This window comes from Equus caballus, chromosome 20 (assembly GCF_041296265.1).
Source record: "Equus caballus isolate H_3958 breed thoroughbred chromosome 20, TB-T2T, whole genome shotgun sequence".
Classification (NCBI taxonomy): domain Eukaryota; kingdom Metazoa; phylum Chordata; class Mammalia; order Perissodactyla; family Equidae; genus Equus; species Equus caballus.
In genome coordinates this window covers 32,750,573-32,770,522 of record NC_091703.1, presented here as the reverse complement: position 1 = coordinate 32,770,522, position 19,950 = coordinate 32,750,573, and the positions used below count along the sequence as shown (strand labels likewise).

Sequence of the window (19,950 nt, the reverse complement as noted above, 5' to 3'; positions counted from 1 at the left end):
TCACCTCAGAGCCCCGCCCCCTCAAGGGTCCCGGGCCCTTGCGGCGGGGGCTGCCCCGGGGGGGAGTCAGTTGAGGCGGCGGGAGCTCGGCGGAGGGCGGGCCAGGTGACTGGTCCGGGCCATGCCGAGGAAGAAGCCCTTCAGCGTGAAGCAGAAGAAGAAGCAGTTGCAGGACAAGCGGGAGCGGAAGCGAGGTCAGTGCGGGAGCGAGAGGAGGGGGCGGGGCTCCGGCTCCCGCACATCTGGAAGGAGGGGTGTGCCCGCCGCACCTCTGGGGGGCGTAGGAGGGGGTGGTGGCCTCGCGCCGACGCGCGCGGGCGACCACGGAGGGGATTCCCTCACCCCAGCCTCACTAAATCTGGAAGGAGTGGGGAAGGATGGAGAGTTGGGGGAGGGGAATCCCTCCAGCTCGAACGGGGCGCCATCCCCGCAGATCCCTGGAGGAGGAGTGACTCCCCCCACGCACATCCGGGAGGGTCGTGGCAGGGTGGCTGGGAGGACCGGGCCTCAAAAGAAGTGGGGTAGGGTGAGGGGGAGCCAGGCCGGCCGAAGAGGGGGTCTTAAGGCCCCTGAGAGCCGGCCAGCACTGGCGTCACCAGCCAGCTCCTCCCCGCAGGGCTTCAAGATGGGCTGCGATCCAGTTCCAACAGCCGCAGCGGGAGCCGGGAGCGGCGGGAGGAGCAGACCGACACCTCAGACGGGGAGTCTGTGACCCATCACATCCGCAGGCTCAATCAGCAGCCTTCCCAGGGGCTGGGCCCGCGAGGCTATGCCCCAAATCGGTGAGAGTGGGCGGGGGTCGCTGGCCCGGGCTTCCCCGCCTACGCGGAAGTCAGAGCGTTGGGGGAAAGCCGGCTGCTGCTGGTGGAGGCTTGAAACTGGAGGTGGTGGGGCCGGGATGCCCTGGATCTCCGCGGGCCGCCGGGCTCACCGGAGCGGGCTGCAGTCTCCCCTTCCGGAGGGGCTGGAGACAGTTTGGCTTATAGAAAAGCGAGGCTTAGGGGAAGGGCTAATGTTACGTGAAAGAGGGACTTGGGGGAGGGCCGACTCAGAGAGATTTGAACAACTCCAGAGAGAAAGCTTTGCGAAGTTGTCTGCCCAAGAGGAGAGAAGACTGGAGTTTGTGGCCGCAGGATTGTGATGGATGCCGTGGTCTCTGTCCCGTTAGATACCGGCTGCATTTTGAGCGAGAGAGCCGGGAGGAGGTGGAGAGGAGAAAGAGAGCGGCCCGGGAGCAAGTACTGCAACCAGTCAGCGCTGAGGTGCTGGAGCTGGACATCCGGGAGGTTTATCAGCCTGGGTCAGGTGAGTAAGAGCTCAACATCTGGCCGTTTGGGACCGGCAGTGGGCTGAGGGAGGGAGTTTGGAAGAGGAAGAGCTGACTGTCAGGAAGGAGGGGTCTGGGAAGCACCCTTGAGTCCTGAAACTATCCTCATAGTTACTGGGACTTTTTCTTGATTTCCCAGTTCTGGACTTTCCGCGACGTCCTCCTTGGAGTTATGAGATGTCCAAGGAGCAACTAATGAGCCAGGAGGAGCGGAGCTTCCAGGAGTATCTTGGGAAGATTCATGGGGCTTACAGCTCTGAGAAACTCAGCTACTTTGAGCACAATCTGGAGGTGAGAATGGAGTAGGGACAGGAGTGGGGCCTAGTGACCCAGGCTCAAATGGGTCTAGGATCAGGCAGGAGAGGGACTCAGGTTCTCTTCTTCCGACCTTGTCTTTTCAGACATGGAGGCAGCTGTGGCGAGTGTTAGAGATGTCTGACATCGTCCTGCTTATCACTGATATCCGACATCCAGTGAGTACTGGGGATGAAAGTACAAGGGGGTGGAGGGAGGGCGATTCTTGTGGGCTAAAGGGCAGAGGCAGGAGCTGGGAGACAGAGAGGTGTGTGCTTTCCTTTCCAGTCTCCCCTGCCCCGTGCTGATGCCGCAATCAGGAGCTCAGTCCTTTATTCATCCGTGCCACAGCCTGGCACTCCTCCCCTGGCCAACTGACTATCCTCTCTTTTACTTCCTTTGATGAAAAACTACGTATTCTGGGGGCTGGCCCCGTGGCCGAGTGGTTAAGTTCATGCGCTCCACTGCAGGCGGCCCAGTGTTTCGTTGGTTCGAGTCCTGGGCGCGGACATGGCACTGCTCATCAGACCACGCTGGGGCAGCGTCCCACATGCCACAACTAGAAGAACCCACAACGAAGAATACACAACTATGTACCGGGGGGCTTTGGGGAGAAAAAGGAAAAAAATAAAATCTTTAAAAAAAAAACAACAAAAAAAACCCTACATATTCTGTTTCCCAGCCCACCAGAGCTAGACCAATAGGAAGTCCAAGTATGGAGCTCTAGGAGCTTCTCCGAAGGCAGCTGGGGTATCCCCCTGCCCTGCCACATCAGTCACCACAGGACTCAGCCTTACCTGGAATGCTAGGGTGTGGTTCAGGCTCTGGACTCTGCTGCCAGACGTCCCTTGTGTGAATCCTGTCTGCCGCTTCACTGTTGTCCTCCAATGGGAGAAAGGGAGGTCTGTGGGGACATTTAGGTTGGATGTCCTTAATGACATGGATGCACGCACTCCTACACATATACTCACAAACACATACATGTGTGCATTCACACAATCGCATACACAGCCACACATGCTCAACATGCATATATACACATATGTGCATAGACACATGTATGCATATGTACATATGTAGGCAGTTGTGTACACACAAAAATAGATAGTAATTTCTACCCCAGCTGCCATCCCTGTCCTGCTTCCAGCCTTTACCCCAGTGTGCTATGTGTCATTATTTCCTTATCTTGTTTTCAGCTCATTTCCATCCCTAATCAGGACCTGTAGGAAGCCCCGCAGAGACACATGCACAGGTGTTACTTATCCCTGCATTGTCTTCCTAGTTCAGTTTGGCTGATTTACCTTTCTTCCCCAGAATCTGCTCCCACCAGGGTCGTGTCTCTGAGCTGTGCCTGCTGAGTGGGGAACTGGAGGCAGAACTCTGGGTTGACCTCTCATTGCTGCATCCTGTTACCACCCCTCTCCCAGGTTGTGAATTTCCCACCAGCACTTTATGAGTACGTGACTGGAGAACTTGGGCTGGCTCTGGTGCTGGTCCTAAACAAGGTGGATCTGGCCCCGCCGGCTCTCGTGGTTGCCTGGAAGCATTATTTCCACCAACACTATCCCCAGCTCCACATCGTCCTTTTCACCTCTTTCCCTCGGGACCCCCGTACCCCACAGGACCCTAGTAGTGGTGAGTAGGCTCTGAGGAGGGCAACATGGGAGAGGTGGGTGTCGGGGTAAAGAGGAGCACAGAGAGGCTTGTTGACAAGGGGTGCCTGATTTTACGCCTATGGGTGGTGGGACCGATGGGGTGCTAACCTTTTTGTGCCCTCTGATCTCAGTCTTGAAGAAGAGTCGGAGGCGGGGGAGAGGATGGACTCGGGCCCTGGGGCCAGAGCAGTTGCTGAGAGCCTGTGAAGCCATCACTGCAGGGAAAGGTATGTGTCCCTTGGAGGGAGTGTAGGAGGCCATGGGGGAGACCCAAGGCCCGGAGTCCTTTTGCTCACCTTCCCCTCTATTACAAATACAGGCAAGAGACCAGAGGGAGGGATGGAGGAGGGAGCAGACAGACTGACCGGTGGGACAAGGAAGGCAGCAGGTGGGCAGGAACCCCAGTGGTTACTGCCTTCAGTCTTGTCAGTACTTTTCAGAAACTCAGGGAAATGCACATGATTGCACAGTGGGGTCAAGTGAAGGCTGGGAGAGTCAGCTGTTGTGCAGGTTGGCACTACCCAACTCCAGAGGGCGCCAGTTGCATCAGCTGTGCAGTGCGTAGTCTGTGCCCTCACATGGTGGCCCTGGGGAGAACCTTCTTCCTCTTCTTCCCTGAGCAGTGGACTTGAGCAGCTGGCGGGAGAAGATTGCCCGGGATGTGGCTGGGGCCACCTGGGGTAATGGCTCCGGGGAGGAGGAGGAAGAGGAGGACGGGCCAGCAGTCCTGGTGGAGCAGCAGACTGACTCAGCGATGGAGCCAACCGGCCCGACCCGGGAGCGCTACAAGGATGGGGTGGTGACCATCGGCTGTGTGGGTAAGGGAGCATGGCCCAGGCGTGACGGCCTCCTCGGAGGTACAGAGTTTTGATATTTGGAAAAGAGGGAAGGTGATCAGGTCTCATTCGGCTCCAGGGTCTCTGAGGGCAGAGGAGGCCATGGGCTGTAGTGGAACGGTCATGGCACGCCTGAATTAAATTCCGCCTCTTCTCAGCTGTTTCTAATCTTGAGCAAGTTATGAGTCTTAGTTGCTTTGTCTTAGTCTGAGATACTTAGTCTGAGTCTTCGTTGCTTTGATTTTAAAAATGAGAACACTGATACCCAATGAAAAGAGTGGATGTGAGGAGTGAAGGGAGTAGTGTAGAGAGAGCCTAACAAAGCCTAGACAGATAGTGATAACAGTAATAAAAATAGATGTCAACATTTAACGCTTATATGATGCTTACCGTGTACTGGGCACTGTTCTGAGTGATTTGTATATATTAACTGTTTCAATTGTAGTAATTAGTCGTGGTGGAGTGATCATTAAATCATAGTGGGAACTCAGCAAGTATTCATTCCTTCTGGGTCTTAACCCTTTAAATCTGTTGTCAAGGAGAATCTTCCCTTAGTTGAGAGTGTTGTCTCTGCTCTTGGTCGGGGAGAAAGGAATGTGTGATTAGAACCTAGGCCTCCTTTTCATTTTGGGTGGGAGAGGTGAAAAATGACTTTGGCAAAGTTGTAGTATCTGAGGTGACATTGGAACCAAAAAAGGCCCAACCCTGAAGAAATTAGGGGGAGCAGAGTGGCTGGACCCCTTGGAAACGCTCCTGACTTATCTTTCGGTCTCCTTTTTGTCTTGGGGAAAACCTGCCTGCCTGCTGACAGATTGCTCCCTTTCCAGTCATTTCGCCCTGGCTTTCCCTCCCCGGACTTTTGATCCCGGCTTTCCCTCTTGGGGGGCCATGTTTCTCCTCTCAGGAGGCTCTGCACTGACCTGTCTGTGTTTGGGGTGATGTGATAGGGAGAGCGTGTGCTATGGCACAGGCAGCCCTGAGCTTGGAGCTCCCTCCCACTCTCATCCGTTTGTCCATTCAACAGATGTTTACTGGCACCAGGTGCCAGGTGCTGTTCTAGGCCATGAAAATGGCAGAAAAGTCCCTACCCTCACAGAGCTTGTTTTCTTGTGAGTAGATTGATTTGTGATCTGAAATCATATTATTTAGGGGCAATGAAGGAAATAAAGTAATGAAGGAGACAGAGAGTGACTGGAAAGGAGGGGTCCTCAGGGGAAGGCTCCTGAGAAGAGCCCGAGATGTTGAGATGAACTGGCTGTTAGGAGATGTGGGGAAAGTTCAAGGGTCAGTCAGTGAGAGGGGCTTGAGGAAGGGATGAGCTTGGTGATTGTGGGACGAGCCAGAGCGCCCAGGGCACTGGGGTGTGGGAACAGGAAAGAGATCAGGAATGAGGCCAGAAAGGTCGCCAGGGACCACATCGTGTCAAGTCCTGTGGCTTTTTGGGTTTTATTCCAAGTCTGATGAGAAGCCATTGGTGAGTTTTGAGCAGGGGAGTGACGGGGTCTGATTTCCTTTTGTAGATGTTTACTTTAGCTGCCAAGTGGAGAATAAATGGTGGGGGGTGGGCAAGAAAGGAAGCAGAGAGCGTGCAGTCAGAGGCTATTCCAGTAGTCTGGGGCGAAATGAGAGCTGCTCCGAGCAGAGCGGTAGAGGTGGAGGTGGTGGGACGGGGTCAGGAACAGGATGTATTTTAAAGGTAGAGAAAATGAGACTGCAGATGGGTTGCACTTGGGGCCTAGAGAAACTGAGTAATAGAAAGGGAGTTCCAGGTTGTTGTACTGGGAATACTGAGATAGAAAGATTGGGAGAGGAGCAGGTTTGGAGGGGCTGGGGGGCGGAGGGGAATCAGGATTTGAAGTTGAGATTCTTTTTAAATTTCCCGAGTGGAGATGTGGAATCAGTAGTGAGCAGAGGAGCCGGGAGCTTGGGGGACAGGACTGCAGATTTGAATTTGGGTGTGGTTTTAAATTTGGGGAGCCATTGGTGGATATAAGTGGTATTTAAAGGCATGGACTGGATGAGTTGGGGAGAGGAGGCAGGTGGAAAGAGGAAGCCAAGCCAGCAATTAGAGGTTGGGCAAAGGAGGAGGAAACCAAGAGGCTGTCCCAGAAGTCAAATGAAAACAGTGTTTGGAGAGCAAAGGAGGGCCCAGTTGTGTCCCATGTTGCTGAAGGTTGAGTGAGATGAGCACAGAGACTTGCTCAGCGGGCTTGGCAGTGTGTGGATCAGTGGTTTCAGTGGACTGGAGGAGAGAAAGCCAGGTAAGGGTAGACCAATGAGATAACAGGCACCAACATGGCAGAACCTCACATAACATTGTACGAGAAAGGAACCAGACACCACAGCATCCATCCTGCACAATTTTATTTGTGTAAAGTTGAAAAGCTGCAAAATTGCATGGCATCGTTCAGAGATAACACAGGTCATAAAACTCAAAAGAAACATAAGGAGTGGAATCGCTTACAGCTCAGGATAAGGCTTGCATGTGCAGAGGGAGAGGGTTAGGATCCAGAAGGACCAATGGGGCCTCTGAGGAAGTGTGTCACACTCTGTGCCCAGGGTGAGTGATATGGGGCTCATCAGGCACACTTATGTTTCATGCATTTTTGTGTATGTTATAGTTTATGGACACAAAGAGGATGGCAGGAAGTGGTGACAAAAAGTAGATTTTTTCAGGAGTTTCATTATAAAGGGAACAGAGAAAGGGAGCTGGTGGGGGTTGTCAAAGGCGGGTGGTTTACTCCCTCCCTCCTTCGAAAGGAGAGACTTCAGTGGGTGTAAGCGGAGCGCAGTCAGCACAGTGGTGAATCTTTGCCAGCGCCAGTCAGCTGCCCAGGAGCAGGTGCTGAATGGGCAGAGTTGCATTTACAGGGTTGGGTTTTGGCAGCTGAGTAAGCTGGAGGGGAGAGGTGGGACCAGGAAGTTCAGTGTCTGTGAAAGGGACTGGCTGTAGAGCTGGATCGTGGAGTCTAAGTTGGGTAAGAAGGGGAGTGAGGACATCAGTTGGGTGCTGAGTAGTGTTCCCATGCTAGAGGCAGGGTCAAGGAATTTTTGGGGTGGAGGAACCAGAATAAGTGAGCTGGAAAGATGGGATGTCAGGGCAGAGAGAGAGGTGCTTGCAGTTGAGATTTTGGAGGTGTGAAGTGACACGGTCCAGGGTGTGACCATGGGAGTGGGTATCGGAGGTGGGTGGAGGAAATGACCTTTGGAAGTGAGATGCTGGCACAGAGAGGCCAGAGTGCAGAAGAGGAGATCAGTGGAGATGCTGAACCCGGCCAGAATGAAGGGGGTGGTTATGAAGGGAGCAGCAGTGACCCCCAGGGCTTACAGTCTTCTCCTTGGAGAAGTTACGATAATCGTGAGACGCGTGTCTCACTTGGCACTTAGTCTGCTGCAGGCACTGAACCACGCAGTTGTGTTTGTTTCTCACTTAATCCTGACCGCTCTGAGGCTGGAGGTCTCTGCGCTGGTAAAATGAGGAAATAGGCTGAGAAAGTTAAGTCAGTTGCCGTGAGGTCACAGAGCTGGTAAGTGGAGAGGCCAGGATTCAATCCTGGCAGTGCACAGCGTGATTTGTAACTTGCAGTGTTGTACCGCTTCCTTAATTCCTAAGCCTTAGTTCCCCTTTCATGGATAGCTATAGCGCCACAGAGTAAGGATCTGTCAGATGTTAATGTTCCTTGCCTTCCTCAGGTTTCCCCAACGTGGGAAAGTCCTCGCTGATCAACGGGCTGGTGGGGCGGAAGGTCGTGAGTGTCTCCAGAACCCCGGGCCACACTCGATACTTTCAGACCTACTTTCTCACCCCCTCCGTGAAGCTCTGTGACTGCCCGGGCCTCATCTTCCCCTCCCTTCTGCCCAGGCAGTTGCAGGTAGGAGGGCAGAGGGGGCAGAGAGGGAGGGAAGGCAGGGGATTTCGGAAGGTGCTTAGTGCTCTTGTTTCCTCTCAGATTCTGGCGGGGATCTACCCCATCGCCCAAATCCAGGAGCCATACACCGCCGTGGGCTATCTAGCCTCCCGGATCCCTGTGCAGGTCCTGCTCCACCTGCGCCACCCCGAGGCCGAGGACCCCTCCGCAGAACACCCTTGGTGTGCCTGGGACATCTGTGAAGGTAGGGTCTGTGTGCCTGGCTTCTCCCCTCGCCCCATCTCCTCTCCTCTTCTCAGAGGTCCTGCTGTCGATGGAGCAGCTGGCCACTCATTCCTAGATTTCTGTCTCAGGGCCAGCAAGATCTCTGGCCTGGAATGTTCTGGGGAAAATTAGAAGGACTCTGTTATGGGAGTAGGGTAATGGTGACCGGGCCTGGTTAACAGGCTTCCCTCTCCGTTATCGTTTTTTCCTTCCAGCCTGGGCCGAGAAACGTGGTTACAAGACAGCCAGGGCGGCCCGGAACGATGTGTACAGAGCAGCCAATAGCCTCCTGCGGCTGGCGCTGGACGGCCGCCTCAGCCTGTGTTTTCATCCCCCCGGCTACACTGAACAGAAAGGTCAGCCAGCCAGTGCGCTCCCCCAGCCCCTGCTGTAGTGTCGGCAAAAGGGGGTGGGTTTTGTGGCCACCCAGCAAGGATTCGGGAATCTGCACCCTCAGCCAGCGCTGTGGTACTGAGCGCCTCTGAGACGATTTCCTGATCTGCAAGACCAGGGTGATGATAGTTGTCCCCCGGCAGAGTGGTGGTAAAGATTGGCGTTAATGTGTACAAAGCTTCTGTTCAGTGCTCAGTGCATGAGTTGCATGAATGAATGAGTGAATGCCAGCAGCTATAAAAATTGTTGTTCTTAGTTTTGGCGTCTCGCCATCTTTCTCTGGCTTTAGTTCCTTATTCAAAACTCTCCTCCATTCTCTTTCTTGTTTTGGTTCCCCAGGCACCTGGGAGTCGCATCCGGAGACCCTGGAGCTGGTGGTTTTGCAGGGCAGGGTGGGGCCGGCAGGTGACGAGGAAGAGGAGGAAGAGGAAGAGCTGAGCAGCTCCTGTGAGGAGGAGGGAGAGGAGGACCGGGATGCGGATGAGGAGGGGGAAGGGGATGAGGACACCCCAACCTCAGCTCCAGGGTCCAGCCTGGCCGCGCGAAACCCTTACGCCCTGCTGGGTGAGGACGAGTGCTGAGTCTCTGCCCTGCGCCATCTTCCCCACCCACTTATCTTTGCTTTTGGACTGACCTGGGGGTCTCTCCCTCTGCCACCCCAATTGTGAATAAAGATTGTCTGCTTTGTAGCTCCTTCCCCAGATGGACTGAGGTGAGAGCGGCTGTTTCAGGCTGACAGCTGTGGGAGGCGCTCTCCTTTCGCCCTTTTTGTGTGCACCCTCTTTGTGAAGGAGAAGTTCTCCTGGGAGTTAATTCAGTGGGTTCTGAGACCTCCTGTGCTCACTCTCCCACTTGCACTTTAGGAATGCCATTATCCACATGGAAGGGGAGGTCACTTCAGACTTGAGGCCTGGTGGAAATCCAGCCCCTTTTGGAGTTTGTGCCGTTCCCTCTCCGATTTGTGCAGCAGCCTTGTGCGCCCCCTGCTGCCAGACCTGGGTTATACCAGGAGCTTCTGAGAGAAGAAGCAGTAAGAGAAGGCATCACGAGCTGATGTCTTTAAGTGAGATTTTTACAGGATTTATTCAAATTCAGCAAATACTTATTGAGGGCTGACTGTGCGTCTTAACCTATGCTAAGCACTGAGCATATAAAGATGCACAAACAGGGCCTGACCTGAATTTGCAGCCTGGTCGTGATCAAGACCCCATTCTCAGGCACCCAAGTTTTTGGATTAGGAAGGGTGTGTGATGTTCTCCAAATCCTCGGGGCTTGTACAGTATAATTCTAGGACTTCCTGTGCATAGGAATTTTTAGTTAAGACTAAACGCTTGTGAGAATGTTGATTCAACCTATATGAGTAGAGTCTTAATTGCTGACAGACAAGTAGCGTGCACGTTTATGATTTGAGCAGAACAGTCCTTTAAGTACAGCGTTAAGTTTGATTATTTCAAAGCCCGTACACACTGAAGTGTGTGAGATTCATAGGAATGGCACAGAACCAGCTTCCTGAATCCCGTTTACCCTGGTTTGGGATGGAGCCGAGGTGAGCTGGTGCCATCTGAGCTGTCATCCAGTGTCATCTGCATGTCAGTAGAGATCAGCTCTCTTGTGAGTCAGGGCATCTTCATCCTGCTGTCTTTCTCCCTTGTTCGGCAATCAGCTGGACTCCTGGGTTTAATTTTTGGAGAAAAGGAAGAATGAGTTTTGATTTATTGGCTGCCACAGTGTTCTCTGGGTTGGGTGGTAGCAAAAAGTGTTTGACAGGTTGACCATTAGATGTCAGGGTGAGGAGAAGACGGCGTACCAGATTCCTTGTCTTCACTGTAAAGCATCCTATTCAGCTTCTGGGTCTCTGGGCGTTTCTGTGATGCCGGCAGTGACCCTGTCAACCCAGGAGCAAAAGAAGCTGAGGTGTCTGGACCACGTTCCCTCAAGCAACCTCCTCCATTGGTCCCAGTGATAACACAAGTCCTGGAGTTTGCACTCCAGTGCAAAGTTTAAATACTACCAGCAGGTAAATGTGCTAAAAGGTTGCCCAAAATGTGGTGTAAGCGAGAAAAAGTCCCAGTTGAGAGAAAAACCCACCTGTCTCCCACCTTGGGCTCCTTAGCCTCGGGCTGGGTGTTCTGATGGAAGAAAGGCCCCAGCTCGGCTGCCTCTGAGGGTTCCTGATGTTCAGGGAAGGTCAGGGGACTCTGCTGCTGGAGGTGGGGCGGGGACATTGGAGTCATGTCAAAAAGCGGAGAAAAAGGAGAAAAATCAGAATGCTCTTTGTACCCCACTTCCTCCTCTGTGCTGCTTCTCTTCCCTGTACCTTATGCTGTCACATGAGTCTCACCAGGGGCATTTGGGAGGGTGGGGTTGGGGATGAGGAGTTGAGACCTGAGTTGAGGAGGGGGCATTTTTATGCTGCCGACCTGGAAGGAGGCAACTCTAACATCCCCAAGGGCTAGACTGTAAGTGATTCTTCCCAGGCCCCCGTCAGTGACTGATGGGTCTGCGGAAAGTACCCCTGGGGGAAGAACTATCTTAGCAACAAGCAGACCGGAGGAGGAGGGTAAATAATACCCAACACCAGTGCCTGAGGCTGGGGTTGGAGCTGCCTAGAAGGGCAGGGAAGCCCCAGGTCCAGACTCCCCTCCATGCTGAGATGCCTGGAACCCCGGTCCTCACACCCCTCCCGCCTGGGTCACGTCCACGGTGGGGATACTTGACCATGGAGGTTGGGCTCTGGCAGTTCCCACAGCTTCTGGCCGGTCTCTTGGAGAGAAAGCAGTGCTTCTCTCATTCATGCTGAAATTTCATTTAGACATGGAATCCACTTCCTTCCAAGCTTCCCTTTTTCCAGACTTACTTCTAGTCCTGCTTCTTAAGGTAGCTGTGTCTGGTCCAGAGAAGTTCAATGATGTGGGCCTCTGTTTCTTCATTGCTTATAATCATTGATACAATCAACAAAAATTGTTTGAAAACAGTATGTGTCAGACATGCTGAATTCTGGGCCAAAACATTGAATAAAGCATAGACCCTACCTCAAGGAGTAGAACAGCCAGACACTAATAATAATCTAATAGTACAAGAATTCTATAGCACTATGTAAATTATAAAAGAATTAGTTTACATCTAACCACTGAGCTGTTGTAAGTCAGCTGGATAGAACTATAGTCGCCCCAAGGATTCATTCATTCATTCACCCACCAGACATTTGTTGAGCAATTACTATCTGCCTGTCACTGCCACATCGTAAGCGATATAGAAATAGTCATTTGTGGAGCTCAAAATTTATTGGCGAATGGAAACAATTAAATAGATAATTACCAAAAAAGTGTGATAAGTGTTGTGAGAAGGGTAGTAAAGGGTCCCATAGGATAGTGGTGGCTCCATATAGGAGGGGCCTTGGGGTGCTGACCACGAAGGAGCGAGGACAGGGCTGGAAGCTGTGTTTGTGTAGCAAGTTATTTAAGACCAAAAAAATTTACTAGTATGTAGTAAAGAGTTGCTATGGGAACAGTTGACAGGGGCAACTAAGCCAGGCTTGATGAGTCAGAGGAAGCTTCCTGGAGGAACAGACCTTCAAGCTGAGGCCTGAACGGGAGTTAGCCAGGCAGTGAGAGGGGAAGAGCATTCCAGAGGGGACAGCAAAGGTCAGGGAACAAGCACATGACAACTTTGGAAGACTGGAATTGTTCAGCATGGCTGGGGCAGAGGGTGCAAGAGAGGAGTGAGGAAGGGTGAAGCTGGAGAGGTGGGCTCAGCCATGCTAAAGATGCACGCCTTATCCAGAGGAACACTGACGAACTCAAGGCCTAAGACTATGAGATTTGTGCCTTAGAAAGACCATGCTGGTTGCAGTGTGGAGACTGGTTTGGAAAGGGGAGAGATCAGAAACTTTTTCAACGATCCCAGGGGAAGAGAATGGAAACCAGAATTAAGGTAGTGGCAGATGGAAGAAGAGAAATATTTTTTTTTTAAGATTTTACTTTTCCTTCTTTTCCCCAAAGCCCCCCAGTACATAGTTGTATATATTTTAGTTGTGGGTCCTTCTAGTTGTGGTACGGGTGACGCCACCTCAGCCTGGCCTGATGAGCAGTGCTAGGTCCGTGCCCAGGATTCGAACTGGTGAAACCCTGGGCCACCAAAGCAGAGCGTGTGAACTGAACCACTTGGCCACGGGGCCAGCCCAGAGAAATAGTTTTATGGGATGCTTAGGAGGTAGAGTTGACAGGGTGTGGGGATTGTTTTGCTGTGGGGGGCAGTGGGGAGAGGGACACATCGAGTGTGCCCTGTGTTTCTGACTTGGCAACTTTAAAGAAGTTGAAGTGGGTTGGAGCCATTTCCTGAGACAGGGTTTATGCAAGTGGAACTTCGGGGAAGAGAGGTTGTGGCTGCAGACAGAGATCTGGGCGTCCTCGACATATAGGTGGGAGGAGGGTAATTCAGATCGTCCATGGAAAGTGTGTAGCTGAGAAGAGAAGAGGGCTGAGGAAGAAAGTGAACATACCAAAGGGAGGGCAGGACAAGAGGAACCAGCGGACAGGATAAAACCTAGGAAAGTGTGGTGTGGTGAAAGCCAAGGGCAGAAGGAAGGACGGGTGCAGTGTGGCCTGCTGCCGCCCAGTGATGGTATGAAGATGGCATGAAGAATGAAGAGTGCCCACTGGATTTGGCAACAAGGAGCCTTGGTGATCTTGGTGGGAGCAGTTGTATCGGACAGGTGAGATCAGAAGCCCCGCATGTCGGGGACTGAGGAATACTTTGGAGGAAAGAGGTGGAAGTAGTGGAGGAAAGGATATAATTTTCAAGAAGTTCGGTTGTGTTTGCAAGAGAAAAACAGAGGGAGCAGAATATATGGACTTGAGGCACTTTTTCAAGTTTTGAGCGTTTTCACATGATGTTTGGAGGAAGGATCGAGTGGAGGAGGAAAGGTTGAAAATGCAGGAAGGTGGGGATTAGGATAAACAAGCTCTGGAGAGTAGGCGGGGTGGCGCTGAGATTCCCCGTGCAGAGATTACTCTCTCGGGCGGGAGCCGGGTTGGCTTCTGTCGTAACGGGAGGAAACAGCGCTGACGTTCAGCCGGTTTGCACTGCTATGGCTCAACCAGTTGTTCAAACACTTCTGTACCAATTAGTAAGCAGTTTAAGAGTAACTGCAAAAAGCAGTTAAAATAATTAATAGAATGAATTCTAATACGAAAATTCAAGTTCAGAGTTGGCAACAGCCATCGGTGAATGAGCTTTTCGCTGCACCTGAGATGCGTTGCAGCGCCGCCTGCTGGTCTGGCAGCGTCACTGCAGGCTGAGAGGCAGCTTTGCACCGTTACGAAGCATTCTTTAAAATTGCCCTTTTAAATGATCTTATAATTAGACGGAGTTGCTACTGCTTCTAACTAGTTTAACTTCTACTTTGATTTTGTTGCGAGTACATAGCCACTTTTGTGTCAGCAGTAAGTTGCAGTGTTTTAATATTTACACATTCAAGAATTTTAAATACAGTATTAAAGCCAGACTTGAATAAAGAGACAGCCAAGTTTGGATATGTTTCTTAATGTGCCTTTGGAGGTATCATAAATAGAATCTTTTTATTTCTCAGGAGAACAAAGAAGAAATAATATTAATGTGCTGCAGCGTGGAATGTCTTCTGTTACTATGTAAAAATCAGAACAATGTGGAAATTCTTTCCAACTTTTTTTTTTAAATTGTCTAACACACAGAAAAACTGGGGGAAAAAAGGACAATAAACACCGAAACATGGAACAGAAATGTTCAACAAATCCTAACATTTCGAAATATTTGCTTTGCTAGTGTCCATCTTATCTATCCACTCATTTATCTGTCTACTTCTCTCTTCTTTTTTTCCCTGAACCATTTGAAAGCAAGTTGCAGACATCAGGACAATTCATCCCCAAATCTTCAGTATATATTTTACACAACTGCGATAGAAATATCACATCTAATGAGTCAATAATTCCTAATATCATCTAACATTAGTCCATATTCAAGCTTTCCCAATTTAAATTTTTTTTTTATAGCGTTTAAAAAAACTCAACAGGATCCAGTGAAGCTCCACACATTGCTTTGTTGCTGTGTCCTCCTCGCTCCCCTTTTCTTTTTAATCCAGAACAATCCAGTCTTTTTTTCTGCATGGAACTGACTCTTTGAAGAGACTAGGCCAGTTGTCTTACAGAATGTTCTACATTCTGGGTTTGTCTTGTTGTTTCTGTGGTGTCGTTTAACTTGTTCTTCTATCTCCCTGTATTTTGTTCTTTTCAATTTTTTTTTTTGATATTTCACCCTACTATTTGCTTTTAAAAAGTAGTCTTGAAATCAATGGTGTACGAAAACAAAAACCTAAATTTTTTTTGTAACTTACAAAAACTCTTTATACAAATTGAAAAAGTTGAACAAGTATTTTCCAAAAGCTTGTGTGTTTTGAGTTTCAAATCTTGTTCTTTTTTTAATTGAGGTATAACTGACATAAGTATAATTCAATATTTGTATATATCACAAAATAATCACCACAATAAGTCTAATTAACGTCCATCACCATACATAATTACAGAATTTTTTTTCTTGTGATGAGAACTTTTAAGATCTACTTTCCTAGCGACTTTCATATGCAGTACAGAATTATTAACTATAGTGACCATGCTGTACGTTACACCCCCATGACTTATATTTATTTATTTATCGAGGTCATAATAGTTTATAACATTGTGAAATTTCAGTTGTACATTGTTATTTGTCAGTCGCCATATAAATGTGCCCCTTAACCCCTTGTGCCTGCATCCAACCCCCTTTCCCCTGGTAACCACTAAACTGTTCTTTTTGTCTGTGTGTTTATCTCCCACATATGAGTGAAATAATATGGTGTTTGTCTTTCTCCATCTGGCTTATTTCACTTAACATAATACCCTCAAGTTCCATCCACGTTGCTGCGAATGGGACAATTTTGTCTTTTTTTATGGCTGAGTAGTATTCCATTGTACGTATATACCACCTCTTCTTTATCCAATCATCAGTTGATGCACCCCTGGGTTGCTTCCATGTCTTGGCTATTGTGAATAGTGCTGCAATGAACATATGGGTGAATAAGTCTCTTTGCATTGTTGATTTCAAGTTCTTTGGATAAATACCCAGGAGTGGGATAGATGAGTCATATGGTATTTCTATTTTTAATTTTTTAAGAAATCTCCAAACTGTTTTCCACAATGACTGCACCAGTTTGCATTCCCACCAGCAGTGTATGAGGCTTTCCTTTTCTCCACAACCTCTCCAACATTCATTATTTTTTGCCTTGGTGATTATAGCCATTCTAATGGGTGTAAGGTGATACCTAAGTGTAGTTTTGATTTGCATTTCCCTGATGATTAGTGATGTTGAACATCTTTTCATGTGCCTATTGGCCATCTGCATATCTTCTTTGGGCAAATGTCTGTTCATATCTTCTGCCCACTTTTTGATCAGGTTGTTTGCTTTTTTTGTTGTTCAGTTGTGTGAGTTCTGTATATATTATGGAGATTAACTCCTTGTCAGATATATGATTTGCAAATATTTTCTCCCAGTTGGTGGGTTGTCTTTTTGCCTTGCAGAAGCTCTTTAGTCTGATTAAGTCCCACTTGTTTATTTTTTCTTTTGTTTCCCTTGTCCGAGTAGACATGGTATTCAAAAAGATTCTTTTAAGACCGATGTCAAAGAGTGTACTGCCTATATTTTATTCTGGAAGTTTTATGGTTTCAGTTCTTACTTTCAAGTCTTTGATCCATTTTGAGTTAATTTTTCTGTATGGTGTAAGATAATGGTCTACTTTCATTCTCTTGCACGTGGCTGTCCTGTTTTCCTGGCACAATTTATTAAGAAGACTTTCCTTTCTCCATTGTATGTTCTTAGCTCCTTTGTTGAAGATTAGCTGTCTGTAGATGCGTGTTTTTATTTCTGGGCTTTCAGTTCTGTTCCATTGACCTGTGTGCCTGTGTTTGTACCAGTACCATGCTGTTTTGATTACTATAGCTTTATAGTACATTTTGAAGTCAGGAATTGTGATGCCTCCAGCTTTGTTCTTTTTTTCAAGATTTCTTTAGCTATTTGGAGTCTTTTGTTGCCTCATATGAATTTTAGGATTCTTTGTTCCACTTCAGTGAAGAATGTCATTGGGATTCTGAGTGGTATTGCATTTAAGCTGTAGATTGCTTTAGGTAGTATGGACATTTTAACTATGTTTATTCTTCCAATCCATGTGCGTGGAATATCTTTCCATTTCTTTATGTCATTATCAGTTTATTTCAGTAATGTCTTATAGTTTTTTTTGTATGGGTCTGTCACCTCCTTGGTTAGATTTATTCCTAGGTATTTTATTTTTATTTATTTTTATTTTATTTTTTCCTTTTTCTCCCCAAAGCCCCCCAGTACATAGTTGTATATTCTTCGTTGTGCGTCTTTCTAGTTGTGGCATGTGGGATGCTGCCTCAGCGTGGTTTGATGAGCAGTGCTATGTCTGCGCCCAGGATTCGAACCAAAGAAACACTGGGCCGCCTGCAGCGGAGTGCACAAACTTAACCACTCGGCCACAGGGCCAGCCCCTAGATATTTTATTCTTTTTGTTGCAATTTTAAATGGAATTGTATCCTTGAGTTCTCTTTCTGTTAGTTCATTATTGGAGTATAGAAATGCAACTGATTTTTGTAAATTGATTTTGTACCCTGCAACTTTGCTGTAGTTGTTGATTATTTCTAATAGTTTTCTGATGATTTCTTCAGGGTTTTCTATATATAAAATCGGGTCGTCTGCAAACAGTGAGAGTTTCACTTCTTCATTGCCTATTTGGATTTCTTTTATTTCTTTTTCTTGCCTAATTCTTCTGGCCAAAACTTCCAGTGCTATGTTGAACAAGAGTGGTGTGAGTGGGCACCCTTGTCTCCTTGTCTTGTTCCTATTCTCAGAGGGATGGCTTTCAGTTTTTCCCCATTGAGTATGATGTTGGCTGTGGATTTGTCATATATGGCCTTCATTATGTTGAGGTACCTTCTTCTATACCCATTTTATTGAGAGTTTTTATCATAAACGGATGTTGGATCTTATGCTTTCTCTGCATCTATTCAGGTGATCATGTGGTTTTTATTCCTTCTTTTGTTAACGTGGTATATCACAATGATTGATTTCTGGATGTTGAACCATCTCTGTGTCCCTGATATAAGTCCCCCTTGCTCATGGTGTATTGCTATATTTGGTTTGCCAATATTTTGTTGAGAATTTTTGCATCTATGTTCATCAGTGATATTGGCCTGTAGTTTTCCTTCTTTGTGTTGTCCTTGTCTGACTTTGGTATCAGGATGGTGTCGGCCTCGTAGAATGTATTAGGAAGTGCTCCATCTTCTTCAATTGTTTTGGAATAGTTTGAGAAGGACAGGTAATAAATCTTCTTTGAATGTTTGGTAGAATTCTCCAGAGAAGCCATCTGGTCCTGGACTTTTATTTGGGGGGAGGTTTTTGATTGCTGTTTCAATCTCTTTACTTGTGATTGGTCTATTCAGATTTTCTATTTCTTCTTCTTCTTCTTTTTTTTGGGGGGGAAGATTAGCCCTGAGCTAACTGCTGACAATCCTCCTCTTTTCGCTGAGGAAGACTGGCCCCGAGCTAACATCCATGCCCATCTTCCTCTACTTTATACGTGGGATGCCCACCACAGCATGGCTTGCCAAGCGGTGCCATGTCCGCACCTGGGATCCGAACCAGCAAACCCTGGGCCGCCGAAGCGGAATGTGCGCACTTAAGCACTGCGCCACCCGGCCGGCCCCTCTATTTCTTCCTAATTCAGTTTTGGGAGATTGTAAGAGTCTAAGAATTTATCCATTTCTTCTAGACTGTCCAGTTTGTTGGCATACAGTTTTTCATAGTATTCTCTCATAATCTTTTGTTTTTCTGTGGCATCCATTCTAATTTCTCCTCTTTCATTTCTAATTTTAAAGATTTTATTTTTCCTTTTTCTCCCCAAAGCCCCCTGGTACATAGTTGTATATTTTAGTTGTGGGTCCTCCTAGTTGTGGCATGTGGGACGCCGCCTCAGCATGGCCTGATGAGCAGTGCCACATCCGAGCCCAAGATCCGAACCAGCGAAACCCCAGGCAGCCAAAGCGGAGCCCGCAAACCTAATCACTCGGCCACGGGGCTGGCCCTCTAATTTTATTTATTTGAGCCTTCTCTCTTTTTTTCTTAGTGAGTCTGCCTAAGAGTTTGTCAGTTGGTTTATCTTCTCAAAGAGTTAGCACTTTGTTTCATTGACGCTTTCTATCATCTTTTTTGTTTCAATTTCATTCATTTCTGCTCTAATTTTTATTTCCCTCCTTCTGCTGAGTTTGATCTTTGTTCTTCTTTTTCTAGTTCTGTTTAAGTAGTAGTTTAAGATGTAGTTTAAGATTACTTATTTGAGATTTTTCTTCTTTGTTAACATGAGCCTGTATTGCTACAAATTTCCCTCTTAGGATGGCTTTTGCCATATGCCATATGAGTTGGTATGGTGTGTTTTCATTTTCATTTGTCTCCAGATATTTTTTTATTTCTCCTTTAATTTCTCCATTGGTTGTTCAGTAGCATGTTATTTAGTTTCCACATCTTTGTCCCTTTAACAGCTTTTTTTTTTTTTTGTAGTTGATTTCTAATTTCATAGCATTATGGTCGGAAAAGATGGTAGATATGATTTGTCTTCTTTTTGTAAATATTTTATTTTTCCTTTTTTCTCCCCAAAGCCCCCTGATACATAGTTGTGTATTTTTAGTTGTGGGTCCTTCCAGTTGCGGCATGTGGGATGCTGCCTCAGCATGGCTTGATGAGCAGTGCCATGTCGGTGTTCAGGATTCGAACTGGCGAAACCCTGGGCTGCCAAAGCTGAGCACGTGAACTTAACCACTCGGCCACAGGGCTGCCCCTGATTTCAATCTTCTTAATCTTGTTGAGGCTTACCTTGTTTCCCACCATATGATCTATTCTTGTGAGTGTTCCATGCACACTTGAGAACAATGTATATTCTGCTGTTTTTGGATAGAGTCTTCTTTTTATAGCTATAAAGTCTGTCTGGTCTAGTTTTTTGTTTAATTCCATTATTTCCTTGTTGATTTTTGTTTGGAAGATCTATCCATTGATGTAAGTGAGGTGTTGAGGTCCTCTAGTATTATTGTGTTGTTATTAATATCTCCTTTTAGGTTTGTTAATGGTTGCTTTATGTACTTTGGGGCTCCTGCGTTGGGTGCATAAATATTTATGTGTTATGTCTTTGTCTCTTTTTACCTGTTTTACCTTGAAGTCTACTTTGTCTGATATGA

General features: G+C 47.9%; 1 protein-coding gene across 1 annotated transcript; it reads left to right on the top strand.

Moving 5' to 3' along the window:
* The first annotated feature begins 54 nt into the window (after positions 1-54).
* On the top strand, positions 55-9,327 carry GNL1 (G protein nucleolar 1 (putative)). Its single transcript, XM_001492006.5, has 12 exons — positions 55-194; positions 617-782; positions 1,169-1,305; positions 1,467-1,618; positions 1,729-1,800; positions 3,049-3,256; positions 3,408-3,503; positions 3,900-4,094; positions 7,806-7,984; positions 8,063-8,225; positions 8,461-8,601; positions 8,978-9,327. The coding sequence occupies exons 1-12, from the start codon at positions 122-124 to the stop codon at positions 9,217-9,219; spliced, it is 1,824 nt and encodes a 607-aa protein (XP_001492056.1). The 5' UTR covers positions 55-121; the 3' UTR covers positions 9,220-9,327.
* Positions 9,328-19,950: the final 10,623 nt, after the last annotated feature.